The sequence below is a fragment of the Dendropsophus ebraccatus genome, chromosome 1 (genome assembly GCF_027789765.1).
Source record: "Dendropsophus ebraccatus isolate aDenEbr1 chromosome 1, aDenEbr1.pat, whole genome shotgun sequence".
Classification (NCBI taxonomy): Eukaryota; Metazoa; Chordata; class Amphibia; order Anura; family Hylidae; genus Dendropsophus; species Dendropsophus ebraccatus.
Window position 1 is genome coordinate 231,377,180 of NC_091454.1, and position 20,094 is coordinate 231,397,273.

The 20,094-nt window shown below is 46.3% G+C and overlaps 2 protein-coding genes across 2 annotated transcripts; one reads left to right on the forward strand and one right to left on the reverse strand.

Moving 5' to 3' along the window:
* Window positions 1-131: 131 nt before the first annotated feature.
* LOC138786494 (uncharacterized) lies at window positions 132-17,263 on the reverse strand. The gene is made up of 3 exons (XM_069963480.1): window positions 17,136-17,263; window positions 807-1,466; window positions 132-615 (listed from the first exon to the last, which is right to left on the reverse strand). Exons 1-3 carry the CDS (start codon window positions 17,261-17,263, stop codon window positions 132-134), a joined length of 1,272 nt encoding a protein of 423 aa, XP_069819581.1.
* TMEM102 (transmembrane protein 102) lies at window positions 13,903-19,697 on the forward strand. The gene is made up of 3 exons (XM_069950727.1): window positions 13,903-13,984; window positions 17,765-17,965; window positions 18,585-19,697. Exons 2-3 carry the CDS (start codon window positions 17,794-17,796, stop codon window positions 19,598-19,600), a joined length of 1,188 nt encoding a protein of 395 aa, XP_069806828.1. The 5' UTR covers window positions 13,903-13,984; window positions 17,765-17,793; the 3' UTR covers window positions 19,601-19,697.
* The last annotated feature ends 397 nt before the right edge of the window (window positions 19,698-20,094 follow it).

A 20,094-nucleotide genomic window follows, 5' to 3' on the forward strand; every position in this document is an offset into this window, starting at 1 on the left:
TCAGTGTACAAGAGAGTGTGGACCTGCGGATGAAGAGAGAGTCGGAGGCTGGGGTTGGTAGACCCCGGAGGAGAAAGGGGGTGACCCTTGGGGCATTAATACTGAAGGTGCACGGGAGGAAAAAGTGAACCTTAGGGAAACGCAGTCTTTGCTGGTTCCCTAAATTTTGCTTGACTGGTGATTCCTATGGGAAGGATATTTAGTAGACGTCTGGAGAGGAGCACGGTGGGGGTCAGAAGGACATTTAGTAGACGTTTGGGGAGGTGCACGGTGGGGGTCAGAAGGACATTTAGTAGACGTTTGGGGAGGTGCACGGTGGGGGTCAGAAGGACATTTAGTAGACGTCTGGAGAGGAGCACGGTGGGGGTCAGGAGGATATTTAGTAGACGTCTGGGGAGGAGCACGGTGGGGGTCAGAAGGACATTTAGTAGACGTCTGGGGAGGAGCACGGTGGGGGTCAGAAGGACATTTAGTAGACGTCTGGGGAGGAGCACGGTGGGGGTCAGAAGGACATTTAGTAGACGTCTGGAGAAGAGCACGGTGGGGGTCAGAAGGACATTTAGTAGACGTCTGGAGAGGAGCACGGTGGGGGTCAGGAGGATATTTAGTAGACGTCTGGGGAGGAGCACGGTGGGGGTCAGAAGGATATTTAGTAGACGTCTGGGGAGGAGCACGGAGGGGGCGGAAGGATATTTAGTAGACGTCTGGGGAGGAGCACGGAGGGGGCGGAAGGATATTTAGTAGACGTCTGGAGAGGAGCACGGAGGGGGCGGAAGGATATTTAGTAGACGTCTGGGGAGGAGCACGGAGGGGGCGGAAGGATATTTAGTAGACGTCTGGAGAGGAGCACGGTGGGGGTCAGAAGGATATTTAGTAGACGTCTGGAGAGGAGCACGGTGGGGGTCAGAAGGATATTTAGTAGACGTCTGGAGAGGAGCACGGTGGGGGTCAGAAGGATATTTAGTAGACGTCTGGAGAGGAGCACGGTGGGGGTCAGAAGGACATTTAGTAGACGTCTGGGGAGGAGCACGGTGGGGGTCAGAAGGATATTTAGTAGACGTCTGGAGAAGGGCACGGTGGGGGTCAGAAGGATATTTAGTAGACGTCTGGAGAGGAGCACGGTGGGGGTCAGAAGGACATTTAGTAGACGTCTGGAGAGGAGCACGGTGGGGGTCAGAAGGACATTTAGTAGACGTCTGGAGAGGAGCACGGTGGGGGTCAGAAGGACATTTAGTAGACGTCTGGAGAGGAGCACGGTGGGGGTCAGAAGGATATTTAGTAGACGTCTGGAGAGGAGCACGGTGGGGGTCAGAAGGATATTTAGTAGACGTCTGGAGAGGAGCACGGTGGGGGTCAGAAGGACATTTAGTAGACGTCTGGAGAGGAGCACGGTGGGGGTCAGAAGGACATTTAGTAGACGTCTGGAGAGGAGCACGGTGGGGGTCAGAAGGATATTTAGTAGACGTCTGGGGAGGAGCACGGTGGGGGTCAGAAAATCATACCACAAGATCCGAATTATAAGGGAGTTGAGAGAGGACCTTGCTGTGTGGGTCACATTTTTATGGGGTTTTAATGGAGTTGCGTTTGGGTTAGGGAACCAGCATCCAATCAGAAATTGAGAAATTGTTCACTGATACAGCTTGGTCTTATGGTTTTGGGGGTAAGTGGTGTGCGGGTAAATGGCCGGTTAGTTGGGAAACCTGGGGATTGTTAAAGAATTTGACGTTGTCGGAGTTGTTCCCTATAGTGGTGGCAGTAGAGCTATGGGGGCAGGAGCTGAGAGATAAAGGGGGACTCTTTTGGTCAGATAATATAAGTGTTGTTAATGGCATCAATAGGATGGAGGACCCTGGCAGATCTTTTGCAATAAGCAGGGTGCTTAAGGGGTGGGCTAGGGTAGAAGGGGCTAGGAGGAAGGACAGGAGGGAGCCCATTGCCTCCGGTCGACTTTTAAAGATCTTGGCAGTATTGGGGAAGTGTGCAGGGATGGTTATGAAGAGGTGATTTGGGAAGCAGCGTTTATATTGGCTTTTTTCGGGGGCATTCAGGGTGGGAGAATTGGGGCAGTCCGGGCCTTAGGGCGACGTCAAGGTGTCAGGGGATAATGTGATGTGTTTCATTGCCCGTTCTAAAACCCATCAGAAGGGTAGGGGAGCATGGGTGTCACTACAGAAGATTGGGGATCAGTTGTGTCCCTTACGGGCGGTGGGCAGATATATGGAGATAAGGGGTAAAAGGGGTTTGGGGCCCCCTTTGGTGAATAAAGATGGGAGTGCACTGTCCCAGTTCCAGTATTGAAGAAATTCTTAAGTGCAGCGGCCTCAATCCTGCAAATAACGGGTCTCATTCTTTTCGGATTGGGGCAGCTTCAGACGCGGCTGCAAAAGGTTTGGGAGATGATCGGATAAAAAAGATGGAAGTCTAAAGCATTCAGAACGTATGTGCGTAAGGTTTCACAGTAATGTTGTGGTGTGCCGTCACTCTTTCTGTTTCATTTTCTTAGGGAAAAAGGTGGTGTGGATGGTTGGGCACTCGTATGTGCATCGGGCAGCAGGACGGGCTGGAAGGCGTCCATACGGTCTACAGCTTGGTTTGCCGACTGAGAAAGTTGCGGTCAAGTAGTTTGGCAGGAAAGGCCTGCATGTGAGTGGCCTGCACCAGCTCATAAGTGATGTCTCCTGGAGGCATGGGGGGCTGGTGCGGGGGGGGGGGGGGCCCTACTTTTGGTGGCGGAAATCATGATCCTTTCAGCCCAGGTTTGCTCTTTGTTTAGGGCCCATTGGCAGGGACAGTTCTCCTATACAGGAGCGCTGCTGCCAATGGGGGAGGACAGGTCTGGTCCGGGCTACCCTCAGTAAATGGTCGCTCTTAGTTTCCTGGCTGAAAGGCTGTGATTTGTGTCAGGCACCCCCTTTATGTTTATAATGTTAAATAAAGTGCAGCGTATGCTGCAATTTCCGCCAAAGATGTGTTTGTTGTGTTTTTGGGGGGGGGGGGGTATGGGGAGTGGGAGTGGGGTTAGCAGGTTCCCCCCTTATTGTAATCCTCAGTATCTTCTCTTATTCGTTATGTATGGACAGTGCACAGTACTACTTCTTGAGTTGTTTTCTGCATTATAATACAGGCTGTGATTCTCCCTCTTACCAGCAGGGGTCCTCGCAGTAACATGATTGAACCTGGGATCAGTCTTGTCCATGAAGTATGCTGAGGAGCTGTATTAACCTACTGCTGGTGTGATGATGTGAGGAGTGCACACTGCCCCCTGCTGGTGTGATGATGTGAGGAGTGCACACTGCCCCCTGCTGGTGTGATGATGTGAGGAGTGCACACTGCCCCCTGCTGGTGTGATGATGTGAGGAGTGCACACTGCCCCCTGCTGGTGTGATGATGTGAGGAGTGCACACTGCCCCCTGCTGGTGTGATGATGTGAGCAGTGCACACTGCCCCCTGCTGGTGTGATGATGTGAGGAGTGCACACTGCCCCCTGCTGGTGTGATGATGTGAGGAGTGCACACTGCCCCCTGCTGGTGTGATGATGTGAGTGCACACTGCCCCCTGCTGGTGTGATTATGTGAGGAGTGCACACTGCCCCCTGCTGGTGTGATTATGTGGGGAGGAGACACTGTCTGGTGCCCTGCCAAACCCTGTAATATCCCTAGTTAGATTGTACTGAATCTGGCTAACCAGGGAGTGTGTGTTTGTGGTGTCTGCTTGTGTTAGTGTGTGTCTGTTTCAGTGTGTGTGTGTGTGTCAGTGGAGGGTGTGTCTGTGTCAGTGGAGTGTGTGTCAGTGGATGGTTTGTTTGTGTGTGTCAGTAGAGTGTGCCTGTGGTGTGTGTGTCTGTGGAGTGTCTGTATCAGTGGAGTGTGTGTGTGTTTCTGTGTCGGTGGAGTATGTGTGTCAGTGCAGTATGTGTGTCTCTGTCATTGGTTTGTCTGTGGAGTGTGTGTGTTTCTGTGGAGTGTGTGAGTCAGTGGAGTATGTGTGTCAGCGCAGTGTGTGTGTGTGTGTGTGTGTGTGTGTGTGTGGAGTATGTGTGTCAGTGCAGTGTGTGTGTGTGTGTAAGTAAGTGTGTATGTGGTGTGTGTCTGTGGAGTGTCTATGTCAGTGGAGTGTGTGTGTGTGTGTGTCTGTGGAGTGTGTGTGTGTGTCAGTGGAGTGTGTGTGTGTCAGTGGAGTGCGTGTGTGTCAGTGGAGTGCGTGTGTGTCAGTGGAGTGCGTGTGTGTCAGTGGAGTGCGTGTGTGTCAATGGAATGCGTGTGTGTGTGTCAATGGAATGCGTGTGTGTGTGTCAGTGGAGTGCGTGTGTGTGTCAATGGAGTGCGTGTGTGTGTCAATGGAGTGCGTGTGTGTGTCAATGGAGTGTGTGTGTGTGTGTGTCAATGGAGTGTGTGTGTCAGTGGAGTGTGTGTGTGTCTGTGTCAGTGGAGTGTGTGTGTGTGTGTGTGTCAGTGGAGTGTGTGTGTCAATGGAGTGTGTGTGTGTCAGTGGAGTGTGTGTGTGTGTGTCAGTGGAGTGTGTGTGTGTGTGTCTGTGGTGTGTGTGTCTGTGGTGTGTGTGTCTGTGGTGTGTGTGTCTGTGGTGTGTGTGTCTGTGGTGTGTGTGTCTGTGGTGTGTGTGTCTGTGGTGTGTGTGTCTGTGGTGTGTGTGTCTGTGGTGTGTGTGTCTGTGTTAGCGGAGTGTGTGTGTCTGTGGTGTGTTGTGTCTGTGGTGTGTATGTCTGTGGTGTGTGTGTCTGTGGTGTGTGTGTCTGTGGTGTGTGTGTCTGTGGTGTGTGTGTCTGTGGTGTGTGTGTCTGTGGTGTGTGTGTCTGTGGTGTGTGTGTCTGTGGTGTGTGTGTCTGTGGTGTGTGTGTCTGTGGTGTGTGTGTCTGTGGTGTGTGTGTCTGTGGTGTGTGTGTCTGTGGTGTGTGTGTCTGTGGTGTGTGTGTCTGTGTTAGCGGAGTGTGTGTGTCTGTGGTGTGTTGTGTCTGTGGTGTGTTGTGTCTGTGGTGTGTGTGTCTGTGGTGTGTGTGTCTGTGGTGTGTGTGTCTGTGGTGTGTGTGTCTGTGGTGTGTGTGTCTGTGGTGTGTGTGTCTGTGGTGTGTGTGTCTGTGGTGTGTGTGTCTGTGGTGTGTGTGTCTGTGGTGTGTGTGTCTGTGGTGTGTGTGTCTGTGGTGTGTGTGTCTGTGGTGTGTGTGTCTGTGGTGTGTGTGTCTGTGGTGTGTGTGTCTGTGGTGTGTGTGTCTGTGGTGTGTGTGTCTGTGGTGTGTGTGTCTGTGGTGTGTGTGTCTGTGGTAGTGGAGTGTGTGTGTCTGTGGTAGTGGAGTGTGTGTGTCTGTGGTAGTGGAGTGTGTGTGTCTGTGGTGTGTGTGTCTGTGGTGTGTGTGTCTGTGGTGTGTGTGTCTGTGGTGTGTGTGTCTGTGGTGTGTGTGTCTGTGGTGTGTGTGTCTGTGGTGTGTGTGTCTGTGTTAGTGGAGTGTGTGTCTGTGTTTTGATGCCACAATCCTCTAGCACACTATCTCTGTACTAGGAGATGTCCTCCCTCTATCCCGTCCTCTCTCCTTCTGCCACATGAAATCCACTTGTAAAGATGTTCTGCAGCAGCTGCTATTAATGCTGCTAATCTTCAAATACAGAATGTATATAACTGTAAGTCCCAGGTGTGACCAGTGTACCGTGCAAACCAGTACACAGACAGATGGATGACCACTCAGACTGGGATAGATACCAGTTGAATATACACCAGTATAATACATAATATAGACCAGTATAATACATAATATAGACCAGTATAATACATAATATAGACCAGTATAATATATAATATAGACCAGTATAATACATAATATAGACCAGTATACTATATAATATAGACCAGTATAATATATAATATAGACCAGTATAATATATAATATAGACCAGTATAATACATAATATAGACCAGTATAATACATAATATAGACCAGTATACTATATAATATAGACCAGTATAATATATAATATAGACCAGTATACTATAATATACACCAGTATACTATATAATAAAGACCAGTATAATATATAATAAAGACCAGTATACTATATAATATACACCAGTATAATACATAATATAGACCAGTATAATACATAATATAGACCAGTATACTATATAATATACACCAGTATAATACATAATATAGACCAGTATAATACATAATATAGACCAGTATAATACATAATATAGACCAGTATACTATATAATAAAGACCAGTATAATATATAATATAGACCAGTATACTATAATATACACCAGTATACTATATAATAAAGACCAGTATAATATATAATAAAGACCAGTATACTATATAATATACACCAGTATAATACATAATATAGACCAGTATAATACATAATATAGACCAGTATACTATATAATATACACCAGTATAATACATAATATAGACCAGTATACTATATAATATAGACCAGTATACTATATAATATAGACCAGTATACTATATAATATACACCAGTATAATACATAATATAGACCAGTATAATACATAATATAGACCAGTATACTATATAATATACACCAGTATAATACATAATATAGACCAGTATAATACATAATATAGACCAGTATACTATATAATATAGACCAGTATAATACATAATATAGACCAGTATAATACATAATATAGACCAGTATAATATATAATATAGACCAGTATAATACATAATATAGACCAGTATAATACATAATATAGACCAGTATAATACATAATATAGACCAGTATACTATATAATATAGACCAGTATAATACATAATATAGACCAGTATAATACATAATATAGACCAGTATAATACATAATATAGACCAGTATAATACATAATATAGACCAGTATAATACATAATATAGACCAGTATAATACATAATATAGACCAGTATAATACATAATATAGACCAGTGTAATACATAATATAGACCATAATAATCCTATGAAGCAAAAAAGACCTTATGTGTAATATTAAACTGAAATCAATCCAAATAGAATATGAAAGTTCAAAATTTTATTGGCTAAAAAATTAACAACAATAGCAGTAAAAAGTTCAAAAACCACACATGGAAAACAGCAGCACAGGTGTGGGCAGGTCCGGGTAACCTGATAATGCAGGCTGCAACACGCTGTGAGATATTGGGAGATAGTCAAATAACCATGCACTAGTACTATATATGACCAGGATAAACGGCTCTAAAGCCCAAACAATAACCTAAGTAAACCATCCATGGCAAAGTGACTAAGTGCTAAAGTGCATAAAGCAATGTGCAGAGCATACCCATCTACAGTTCACTGCCCGTCCTGGATGCCGCCAAACCCCGACGTACGTTTCGTCTCCTTCATCAGGGGGTGACGTCATCACAGCAGGACACATCTTATATACCTGATCCACATCACATGTGTGATGGAAAAAGCACCTGTAGTCCATAATCGGCAGCATGCAGTATGCGGTCACAGGAGGACGGGTCACAGTGACGTAGTTTGCTGTGGCCGGCCTTCCCCTCGGCGCGCGCGTCTGGTGACGTCACATCCGGCGGGGCGGGCCTGGACCGCATACTGCATGCTGCCGATTATGGACTACAGGTGCTTTTTCCATCACACATGTGATGTGGATCAGGTATATAAGATGTGTCCTGCTGTGATGACGTCACCCCCTGATGAAGGAGACGAAACGTACGTCGGGGTTTGGCGGCATCCAGGACGGGCAGTGAACTGTAGATGGGTATGCTCTGCACATTGCTTTATGCACTTTAGCACTTAGTCACTTTGCCATGGATGGTTTACTTAGGTTATTGTTTGGGCTTTAGAGCCGTTTATCCTGATTATATATAGTATTAGTGCATGGTTATTTGACTATCTCCCAATATCTCACAGCGTGTTGCAGCCTGCATTATCAGGTTACCCGGACCTGCCCACACCTGTGCTGCTGTTTTCCATGTGTGGTTTTTGAACTTTTTACTGCTATTGTTGTTAATTTTTTTAGCCAATAAAATTTTGAACTTTCATATTCTATTTGGATTGATTTCAGTTTAATATTACACATAAGGTCTTTTTTGCTTCATAGGATTATTATTGATTTAAGACTGTGTTTGTGATGTATATTATAATAACTCAACATTGAGTATCTATACATATGTGCATGTGTGTATCCATTTTGGATGTATATATAATAGACCAGTATAATACATAATATAGACCAGTATAATATATAATATAGACCAGTATAATACATAATATAGACCAGTATAATACATAATATACACCAGTATAATATACACCAGTATACTATATAATAAAGACCAGTATAATACATAATATAATATACACCAGTATACTATATAATAAAGACCAGTATAATACATAATATAGACCAGTATACTATATAATAAAGACCAGTATAATACATAATATAGACCAGTATAATATACACCAGTATACTATATAATAAAGACCAGTATAATACATAATATAGACCAGTATACTATATAATAAAGACCAGTATAATATATAATATACACCAGTATAATACATAATATAGACCATTATACTATATAATAAAGACCAGTATAATACATAATATAGACCAGTATAATACATAATATAGACCAGTATACTATATAATAAAGACCAGTATAATATATAATATAGACCAGTATAATACATAATATAGACCAGTATAATACATAATATAGACCAGTATAATATATAATATAGACCAGTATAATATATAATATACACCAGTATAATATATAATATACACCAGTATAATACATAATATAGACCAGTATAATATATAATATAGACCAGTATAATACATAATATAGACCAGTATAATATATAATATAGACCAGTATAATATATAATATACACCAGTATAATACATAATATAGACCAGTATAATATATAATATACACCAGTATACTATATAATATAGACCAGTATAATACATAATATAGACCAGTATAATATATAATATAGACCAGTATAATACATAATATAGACCAGTATAATATATAATATACACCAGTATACTATATAATATAGACCAGTATAATACATAATATAGACCAGTATAATATATAATATAGACCAGTATAATATATAATATAGACCAGTATAATACATAATATAGACCAGTATAATATATAATATACACCAGTATACTATATAATATAGACCAGTATAATACATAATATAGACCAGTATAATACATAATATAGACCAGTAGAATACATTATATAGACCAGTATAATATATAATATAGACCAGTATAATACATAATATAGACCACTATAATATATAATATAGACCAGTATACCATATAATAAAGACCAGTATAATATATAATATAGACCAGTATAATACATAATATAGACCAGTATAATACATAATATAGACCAGTATAATATATAATATAGACCAGTATAATATATAATATAGACCAGTATAATACATAATATAGACCAGTATACTATATAATATAGACCAGTATAATACATAATATAGACCAGTATAATATATAATATAGACCAGTATAATATATAATATAGACCAGTATAATATATAATATAGACCAGTATAATATATAATATAGACCAGTATAATATATAATATAGACCAGTATACTATATAATATAGACTAGTATAATATATAATATAGACCAGTATAATACATAATATAGACCAGTATAATACATAATATAGACCAGTATAATACATAATATAGACCAGTATAATATATAATATAGACCAGTATACTATATAATAAAGACCAGTATAATACATAATATAGACCAGTATAATATATAATATACACCAGTATAATATATAATATAGACCAGTATAATACATAATATAGACCAGTATAATACATAATATAGACCAGTATAATATATAATATAGACCAGTATAATACATAATATAGACCAGTATAATATATAATATAGACCAGTATAATATATAATATACACCAGTATAATACATAATATAGACCAGTATAATATATAATATACACCAGTATACTATATAATATAAAGCAGTATAATACATAATATAGACCAGTATAATACATAATATAGACCAGTATAATATATAATATAGACCAGTATAATACATAATATAGACCAGTATAATACATAATATAGACCAGTATAATATATAATATACACCAGTATACTATATAATATAGACCAGTATAATACATAATATAGACCAGTATAATATATAATATAGACCAGTATAATATATAATATAGACCAGTATAATATATAATATAGACCAGTATACTATATAATATAGACCAGTATAATACATAATATAGACCAGTATAATATATAATATACACCAGTATACTATATAATATAGACCAGTATAATACATAATATAGACCAGTATAATACATAATATAGACCAGTATAATACATTATATAGACCAGTATAATATATAATATAGACCAGTATAATACATAATATAGACCACTATAATATATAATATAGACCAGTATACCATATAATAAAGACCAGTATAATATATAATATAGACCAGTATAATACATAATATAGACCAGTATAATACATAATATAGACCAGTATAATATATAATATAGACCAGTATAATATATAATATAGACCAGTATAATACATAATATAGACCAGTATACTATATAATATAGACCAGTATAATATATAATATAGACCAGTATAATATATAATATAGACCAGTATAATATATAATATAGACTAGTATAATATATAATATAGACCAGTATAATACATAATATAGACCAGTATACTATATAATATAGACCAGTATAATACATAATATAGACCAGTATAATACATAATATAGACCAGTATAATATATAATATAGACCAGTATACTATATAATAAAGACCAGTATAATACATAATATAGACCAGTATAATACATAATATAGACCAGTATAATACATAATATAGACCAGTATAATACATAATATAGACCAGTATAATATATAATATAGACCAGTATAATACATAATATACACCAGTATAATATATAATATAGACCAGTATAATACATAATATAGACCAGTATAATATTCACTACTATAATAAAGACCAGTGTAATCTATATCATAAAAATGAAAGTCTGTCTGTCTGTCCCGTATAGACTTCCTAACGCCTGAACCGTTTGACCCCAAATATGGAGAAGGGGGAGGGGGAAGAGCGGCGCCCCATAGAGATGAATGGGAAAATCACCACACTACACACACAGGGGATATAATTAGCTGCAGCTTAGGCTAGGTTCACACTGCGTTTTCACCATACGTTTAACGCATCCGTTTTTTGCAAAAAACGCATGAAAAACGGATTGCAAAAAACAGATTCATTTGTGTGCATCCGTTTTTCCATTGACTTCCATTATAAAAAAAAACGGATCCGTTTTTTTTGGCGGACCAAAAAACGTTGCTGACCCTATTTTTCTGGACGTTAAAAAAAACGGATCCGTTAAACGGATGCTGAAAACGCAGTGTGAACCTAGCCTTACCAGAGAAAACGGCAGTTGGAGCCTTAGCAACCAATAGGATTACTGCTGGTTGCTAGGGAAGCTGCCTCACAACATCCACAGAAATAACTGGTAGACCCCCTACTCCATCTATACAGTACAGGTATACAGGGCCCCCTACTCCATCTATACAGTACAGGTATACAGGGCCCCCTACTCCATCTATACAGTACATGTATACAGGACCCCCTACTCCATCTATACAGTACATGTATATACAGGACCCCCTACTCCATCTATACTGTACATGTATACAGGACCCCCTACTCCATCTATACAGTACATGTATATACAGGGCCCCCTACTCCATCTATACAGTACATGTATATACAGGACCCCCTACTCCATCTATACAGTACATGTATATACAGGACCCCCTACTCCATCTATACAGTACATGTACATACAGGACCCCCTACTCCATCTATACTGTACATGTATACACAAGGCCCCCTACTCCATCTATACAGTACATGTACATACAGGACCCCCTACTCCATCTATACTGTACATGTATACACAAGGCCCCCTACTCCATCTATACAGTACATGTACATACAGGACCCCCTACTCCATCTACACAGTACAGGTATACAGGCCCTACTCCATCTATACAGTACATGTATACAGGACCCCCTACTCCATCTATACAGTACATGTATATACAGGACCCCCTACTCCATCTATACAGTACATGTATATACAGGACCTCCAACTCCATCTATACAGTACATGTATACAGGCCCCCCTACTCCATCTATACAGTACATGTATACAGGACCCCCTACTCCATCTATACAGTACATGTATACAGGACCCCCTACTCCATCTATACAGTACATGTATACAGCACCCTCTACTCCATCTATACAGTACATGTATACAGGACCCTCTACTCCATCTATACAGTACATGTATACAGGACCCCCTACTCCATCTATACAGTACATGTATACAGGACCCCCTACTCCATCTATACAGTACATGTATACAGGACCCCCTACTCCATCTATACAGTACATGTATACAGGACCCCCTACTCCATCTATACAGTACATGTATACAGGACCCCCTACTCCATCTATACAGTACATGTATACAGGACCCCTATTCAATCTATACAGTACATGTATACAGGACCCTTTACTCCATCTATACAGTACATGTATACAGGACCCCCTACTCCATCTATACAGTACATGTATACAGGACCCCCTACTCCATCTATACAGTACATGTATACAGGACCCCCTACTCCATCTATACAGTACATGTATACAGAACCCCCTACTCCATCTATACAGTACATGTATACAGGACCCTCTACTCCATCTATACAGTACATGTATACAGGACCCCCTACTCCATCTATACAGTACATGTATACAGGACCCCCTACTCCATCTATACAGTACATGTATACAGGCCCCCCCTACTCCATCTATACAGTACATGTATACAGGACCCTCTACTCCATCTATACAGTACATGTATACAGGACCCCCTACTCCATCTATACAGTACATGTATCCAGGGCCGTATTACCAGCTGCTGCTGCCCTAAGCACTAAACCTGAAGACGCCCCATCCTCACTCACCAATTAGCATCAGGATAGATTGGTGGATAATAGCTCCAGCCGTCACATTTAACACTGCCACACCAGACCTGACCAATACTGACATACTGTGACTGGATAACATCATGTTTCATCCTCCAGAGCTACACTCACTATTCTGCTGTTACATTATGTCTCATCTTCCAGAGCTGCACTCACTATTCTACTGTTACATCATGTCTCATCCTCCAGGGCTGCACTCACTATTCTGCTGTTACATCACGTCTCATCCTCCAGAGCTGCACTCACTATTCTGCTGTTACATCCATGTCTCATCCTCCAGAGCTGCACTCACTATTCTACTGTTACATCATGTCTCATCCTCCAGAGCTGCACTCACTATTCTGCTGTTACATCATGTCTCATCCTCCAGAGCTGCACTCACTATTCTGCTGTTACATCCTGTCTCATTTTCCAGAGCTGCACTCACTATTCTGCTGTTACATCATGTCTCATCCTCCAGAGCTGCACTCACTATTCTGCTGTTACATCCTGTCTCATCCTCCAGAGTTGCACTCGCTATTCTGCTGTTACATCATGTCTCATCCTCCAGAGCTGCACTCACTATTCTGCTGTTACATCATGTCTCCTCCTCCAGAGCTGCACTCACTATTCTGCTGTTACATTATGTCTTATAGACCAGTCACCAGGCAGCTCTACACACACAGGAGCAGCAGCAGGGGCGGGGCTCAGGTGTGCACAGGTGAGGGGCGGGGCTCAGGTGTGCACAGGTGAGGGGGCAGCGGCTGTCATACACCCAGGAAGTGATTCTGCCGATGTACGAGGAGAGCACTCAGGTAAGAGACTGCTGTAGATTGTCAGCTCTGGGGCTCGGTGACCTCTGACCTCTAGGTGCAGCCGCATTTATCTTCCTGAATGTGAACTGTGGGGGAACTGACACATTGTAACGACCATCCAGCTCTGTGTCATGTGATCCAATGTAACATCTGCCCTACAGAGTCTTTACATCCTGCAGATTATTGCACCCCTGACCCATCTACAGCACATGGCTCTGCCCCCTCTCCTCCTGCAGACTATTATACCCCTGACCCATCTACAGCACATGGCTCTGCCCCCTCTCCTCCTGCAGACTATTACAACCCTGACCTCTCTACAGATCTGCAGCACATCGCTCAGCCCCCTCTCCTCCTGCAGACTATTATACCCCTGACCCATCTACAGAACATTGCTCTGCCCCCTCTACCTCCTGCAGACTATTACACCCCTGACCCATCTACAGCACATGGCTCTGCCCCCTCTCCTCCTGCAGACTATTACACCCCTGACCCATCTACAGAACATCGCTCTGCCCCCTCTCCTCCTGCAGACTATTATATCCCTGACCTCTCTACAGATCTGCAGCACATCACTATGTCCTCTCTACCTGACAGATACATAGTTAGCCCAGGGGTGTAATAATCTGCAGGAAATAAGTAGGAATAGTCAGTATCTCATCCGCTACACAGAAGAGAGAGAGACAGAATCTATAGAACATTCCGGATAATCACATTGTAGGATTTCTAGATAATTATTCACTGTATTATTCTGGGTTATAAGGATGTGATACAGCAGGAGAAGAGACGTTCCTATTTGGTGCAGAAACCTTTGTTTGCAGTTCCAGAGGTCGGACGTTTCCTGGGGGTCTTCACTAGGTTTGCAGACCCTGCAGCAGGGATTGTGCCCCCCTCCTCCATACACATCTTCTCCACAGCTTTCAGGGCCGGAGGGGTCAGGGGTGGAGACTGGCGGCTGCTCCAGGTCCATGAAATGCTTCTTACCGAGCCGCTCCTTAGTTGTCCCAGCTGTGTCTCCTCCTTAGTTGTCCCGGCTGTGTGTCTCCTCCTTAGTTGTCCCGGCTGTGTCTCCTCCTTAGTTGTCCCGGCTGTGTGTTTCCTTCTTAGTTGTCCCGGCTGGGGGTCTCCTCCTTAGTTGTCCCGGCTGTGTGTTTCCTCCTTAGTTGTCCCGGCTGTGGGTCTCCTCCTTAGTTGTCCCGGCTTTGTGTTTCCTTCTTAGTTGTCCCAGCTGTGTCTCCTCCTTAGTTGTCCCGGCTGTGTGTTACCTCCTTAGTTGTCCCGGCTGTGTCTCCTCCTTAGTTGTCCCGGCTGTGTGTCTCCTCCTTAGTTGTCCCGGCTGTGGGTCTCCTCCTTAGTTGTCCCGGCTGTGTGTTTCCTCCTTAGTTGTCCCGGCTGTGTGTTTCCTCCTTAGTTGTCCCGGCTGTGTGTTTCCTCCTTAGTTGTCCTGGCTGGGGGTCTCTTCCTTAGTTGCCCCGGCTGTGTGTTTCCTCCTTAGTTGTCCTGGCTGGGTGTCTCCTCCTTCGTTGTCCCGGTAGGGGGTCTCCTCCTTAGTTGTCCCGGTAGGGGGTCTCCTCCTTAGTTGTCCTGGCTGGGGGTCTCCTCCTTCGTTGTCCCGGCTGGGGGTCTCCTCCTTAGTTGTCCCGGCTGTGGGTTTCCTCCTTAGTTGTCCCGGCTGTGGGTCTCCTCCTTGGTTGTCCCGGCTGTGTGTTTCCTCCTTCGTTGTCCCGGTCTCCTCCTTAGTTGTCCCGGCTGGGGGTCTCCTCCTTAGTTGTCCCGGCTGGGGGTCTCCTCCTTAGTTGTCCCGGCTGGGGGTCTCCTCCTTAGTTGTCCCGGCTGGGGGTCTCCTCCTTAGTTGTCCCGGCTGTGTGTTTCCTCCTTAGTTGTCCCGGCTGTGTGTTTCCTCCTTAGTTGTCCTGGCTGGGGGTCTCTTCCTTAGTTGCCCCGGCTGTGTGTTTCCTCCTTAGTTGTCCTGGCTGGGTGTCTCCTCCTTCGTTGTCCCGGTAGGGGGTCTCCTCCTTAGTTGTCCCGGTAGGGGGTCTCCTCCTTAGTTGTCCTGGCTGGGGGTCTCCTCCTTCGTTGTCCCGGCTGGGGGTCTCCTCCTTCGTTGTCCCGGTAGGGGGTCTCCTCCTTAGTTGTCCCGGCTGTGTGTTTCCTCCTTAGTTGTCCCGGCTGTTACTGAGGGAAGGAGGCTGTTGGTGATACATGGTGTCCGGGACCCGCGGGCCAACCTGCACCAGCCTGACCGTCCCGTGACAAGGGGGAGGAGAAGCTTAACCCAAAACAAGGGGAAAGGACCTAAACAAGGATCAAATGGGGGAGAGGACACAAGACAAGATCAGAGGAATTTGGGGGCTCTGGACAGGGGGGCCCGGACATGTGCCGTGGTGTGAGCAGGGGGGCCCGGACATGTGCCGTGGTGTGAGCAGGGGGGCCCGGACATGTGCCGTGGTGTGAGCAGGGGGGCCCGGACATGTGCCGTGGTGTGAGCAGGGGGGCCCGGACATGTGCCGTGGTGTGAGCAGGGGGGCCCGGACATGTGCCGTGGTGTGAGCAGGGGAGCCCGGACATGTGCCGGTGGGAGCAGGGGGGCCCGGACATGTGTCGGTGGGAGCAGGGGGGCCCGGACGTGTGTCGGTGGGAGCAGGGGGGCCCGGACGTGTGCCGGTGGGAGCAGGGGGGCCCGGACGTGTGCCGGGGGGAGCAGGGGGGCCCGGACGTGTGTCGGTGGGAGCAGGGGGGCCCGGACGTGTGCCGCCGGGGGGACCAGGGGGGCCCGGACGTGTGTCGGTGGGAGCAGGGGGGCCCGGACATGTGCCGGGGGGACCAGGGGGGCCTTGTGTCTCCTGCAGGATTATAATCCATGACGGTGCATTGTTAGGGCCCGATCGCACCAACAGATTATCTGACAGATTCTTTCAGCCAAAGCCAGGACGGCTATGAACAGAGAAGAGGTGATAAAAGAAAGACTGAGATTTCTCCTCTTTTTAAATCCATTCCTGGCTTTGGCTGAAAAAATGTGTCAGATGTCTCTAGGTGTAATAGGGCCCTTAGTAACAGTAACCTATGAGACTGCGGGCCAGCTCTCTTCGGGTCAGTGACCAGCTCCTCCCGTGTAGATCTGGACTGATTCCTGACCTTCCAGAATCCTCCTTACCCCACAGGGTGAGATCCTTCATGGAGCTCCAGACTGAAGAAGACTGCGGTCATGTAGCCCATCCCAGCCTTGTGCAGGTCTGCAGTGTTGTCCCTGTTGTCCTTAGACAGCTCTTTGGTCTTGGGCATGGTGGAGAGGGTGGGGTGTGATGAGGACAGGTGATTGTTATACAGGTAACGAGATGTCATGTAATAAAACAGTGATGAATTCCTTATAAATCCTACAATGTGATTATCCGGAAGGTTCTACAGATTCTGTCTCACACAGGTGACGTATTACATTATTACACCCCTGACCTCTGCAGCACATCGCTCTGTCCATTCCTCCTGCAGATTATTACACCCTGACCTCTCTGCAGAACATCGCTCTGTCCTCTACTCCTGCAGACTATTATACCCCTGACCTCTCTGCAGCACATTGCTCTGTCCACTCCTCCTGCAGATTATTACACCCCTGACCTCTGCAGCACATCGCTCTGTCCTCTCCTCCTGCAGATTATTACACCCCTGACCTCTCTGCAGAACATCGCTCTGTCCTCTCCTCCTGCCAGATACACAGTGAGAGATGGTGCAGATTACTGCACCTCTGCAGAACATTGCTCTGCTCCTAACGTCTGCCGCCCTCTTCAGGTTGATGGTCACATGACACTGGCCGCAGGATGGCGTCTCCCGCACGACCTCTGACTGATCTGGATTTCTGCTCCGGGTCTCGCATTGAGGAGCTGAATAAACTTCTGGAGGAGCTGGAGCGGAGGGGGAGCATCGCTCTGCAGGGGAAGGAGGTCGTCCAGGCCTGTGCACAAGCCAAGGACCTCGTCTTCTCCCTCGTAGGTAGGTACCAGAAGAATACGTCCTCTGAGGAGGGAGGAGATCCAGGGGCGGCCGCAGGGGGAGGGAGGAGATCCAGGGGCGGCCGCAGGGGGAGGGAGGAGACCCAGGGGCGGCCGCAGGGGGAGGGAGGAGACCCAGGGGCGGCCGCAGGGGGAGGGAGGAGATCCAGGGGCGGCCGCAGGGGGAGGGAGGAGATCCAGGGGCGGCCGCAGGGGGAGGGAGGAGATTCAAGGGCGGCCGCAGGGGGAGGGAGGAGACCCAGGGGCGGCCGCAGGGGGAGGGAGGAGATTCAAGGGCGGCCGCAGGGGGAGGGAGGAGACCCAGGGGCGGCCGCAGGGGGAGGGAGGAGACCCAGGGGCGGTCGCAGGGGGAGGGAGGAGATCCAGGGGCGGCCGCAGGGGGAGGGAGGAGACCCAGGGGCGGCCGCAGGGGGAGGGAGGAGACCCAGGGGCGGCCGCAGGGGGAGGGAGGAGACCCAGGGGAGCATAGTCAGGGGGAGGAGAGGAGTTCCAGCGGCGGGGGAGGGGAGATCCAGTGGCAGTGGATGATGGGCAGTAGTAGGGAGGGGTCTGTGTAACATGATTTGGGGGTCTTATCCCTCATTCTCTCTCTCTTCCAGCTCAGGTCCATCCTCTGCCGTCTCCCAACGTGTTTCTCCTCCTGTCTGGTGGTCTGTGTTCCGGTTCCCTGGACGTCTCCCCCACGGACCTGGGGTCCAGCACCCCCTTTGTGTGTCCCTCCATATCTTACACCTTGTTAGTGCCCATCATGCGTCTTCCGTCTGCCGAGCTCCTATGCCAGTGCGGCCCTTGCCACTACCTGGTGCCCGCCTCAGCCTGGGAGCCTGCCCCCCTGCAGCCGCCCGGCCCTCACCTCTCCTCCCATCAGGCATCCCTGTGGTTTGGCACTGCCCTCCTGTCGGTGGTGCTGAACCTCTCGGAGTCTTCTCTGCCCCTGACCTTGGAGCGGGCCGAGCCCTGGGGTCACAGCGTCTCCATCCTGCTCTCAACCCCGACTCTCTTCATCCGCTTTGACCTTGTTCCTGTGGTGGAGGTCCAGGGTTGGCCCCCAGGGGTCCAGTACCTGGATGAGTGGGTAGCGGAGGACGGGCTCCCTCCTAGGGTCTTCCACCTCTTCCCCTGGGGTCCTGGTGGGCAGTGGCGTGTGGGCTTCCCGGGTGTGGAGCTGTACATGAGGAGGTCCCTTCATCCGGCCCTCTCGCGGGTGCTCCGAGCCTCCACCGCTGTCCTGGAAGAGATCCTGCAGAAGGAGGGGGCCCCGGGGCCCTACATTGTGTGGGTGACCCTTCTGCAGGCCTGTCAGAGGTTGCCCCGGGGTTACCTGAGTCAGGGTCACAATGCAGCCCTGTGCTTCTTGGGGCTCTTGGAGGAGCTGTCCCGCTTGTTCCTCAGGGGGGTCTGTCCTAACCCCTTCCTGCCCGGCTGCGACCTCCTCCTGGGCAGCACCCATGGGCCCTGCCTGGCACGACACATCTCCGAGGTGAGAGCCCACCCGGGCCGGTACCTGCGGGCCGTCATCAGGCAGGCCAAGGAGGTGGTGAGAGGAGGCGACAAGGGGGAGAAAGAGGAGACTGAGGAGAAGGAGGAGAGGGGCTCAGGGTGTTACCCCAGCTAGCTGCAGCCTCCATGTTCTTACAGTGATGTAGCAGAGCTGAGCGGGTGCCCTTGTATCCATCCTCCATGTTATTACACTGATGTAGCAGAGCTGAGCGGGTGCAGTTGTATCCATCCTCCATGTTATTACAGTGATGTAGCAGAGCTGAGCGGGTGCGGTTGTATCCATCCTCCATGTTATTACACTGATGTAGCAGAGCTGAGCGGGTATGGTTGTATCCATCCTCCATGTTATTACAGTGATGTAGCAGAGCTGAGCGGGTGCCCTTGTATCCATCCTCCATGTTCTTACGGTGATGTAGCAGAGCTGAGCGGGTGCCCTTGCATCCATCCTCCATGTTATTACACTGATGTAGCAGAGCTGAGCGGGTATGGTTGTATCCATCCTCCATGTTATTACAGTGATGTAGCAGAGCTGAGCGGGTGCCCTTGTATCCATCCTCCATGTTCTTACGGTGATGTAGCAGAGCTGAGCGGGTGCCCTTGTATCCATCC

Excerpts from the sequence above, each read along its gene's own strand:
- LOC138786494 (XM_069963480.1), bottom strand. The coding sequence starts at position 17,263 with ATGCCCAAGACCAAAGAGCTGTCTAAGGACAACAGGGACAACACTGCA. Across the intron at positions 1,467-17,135 it reads GAAGGATCTCACCCTGTGGG|ACGTCTACTAAATATCCTTC; the intron begins GTAAGGAGGATT and ends GCTCCTCCCCAG. Across the intron at positions 616-806 it reads AATATCCTTCCGCCCCCTCC|ACGTCTACTAAATATCCTCC; the intron begins GTGCTCCTCCCC and ends GCTCCTCCCCAG.
- TMEM102 (XM_069950727.1), top strand. The coding sequence starts at position 17,794 with ATGGCGTCTCCCGCACGACCTCTGACTGATCTGGATTTCTGCTCCGGG. Across the intron at positions 17,966-18,584 it reads CCTCGTCTTCTCCCTCGTAG|CTCAGGTCCATCCTCTGCCG; the intron begins GTAGGTACCAGA and ends TCTCTCTTCCAG.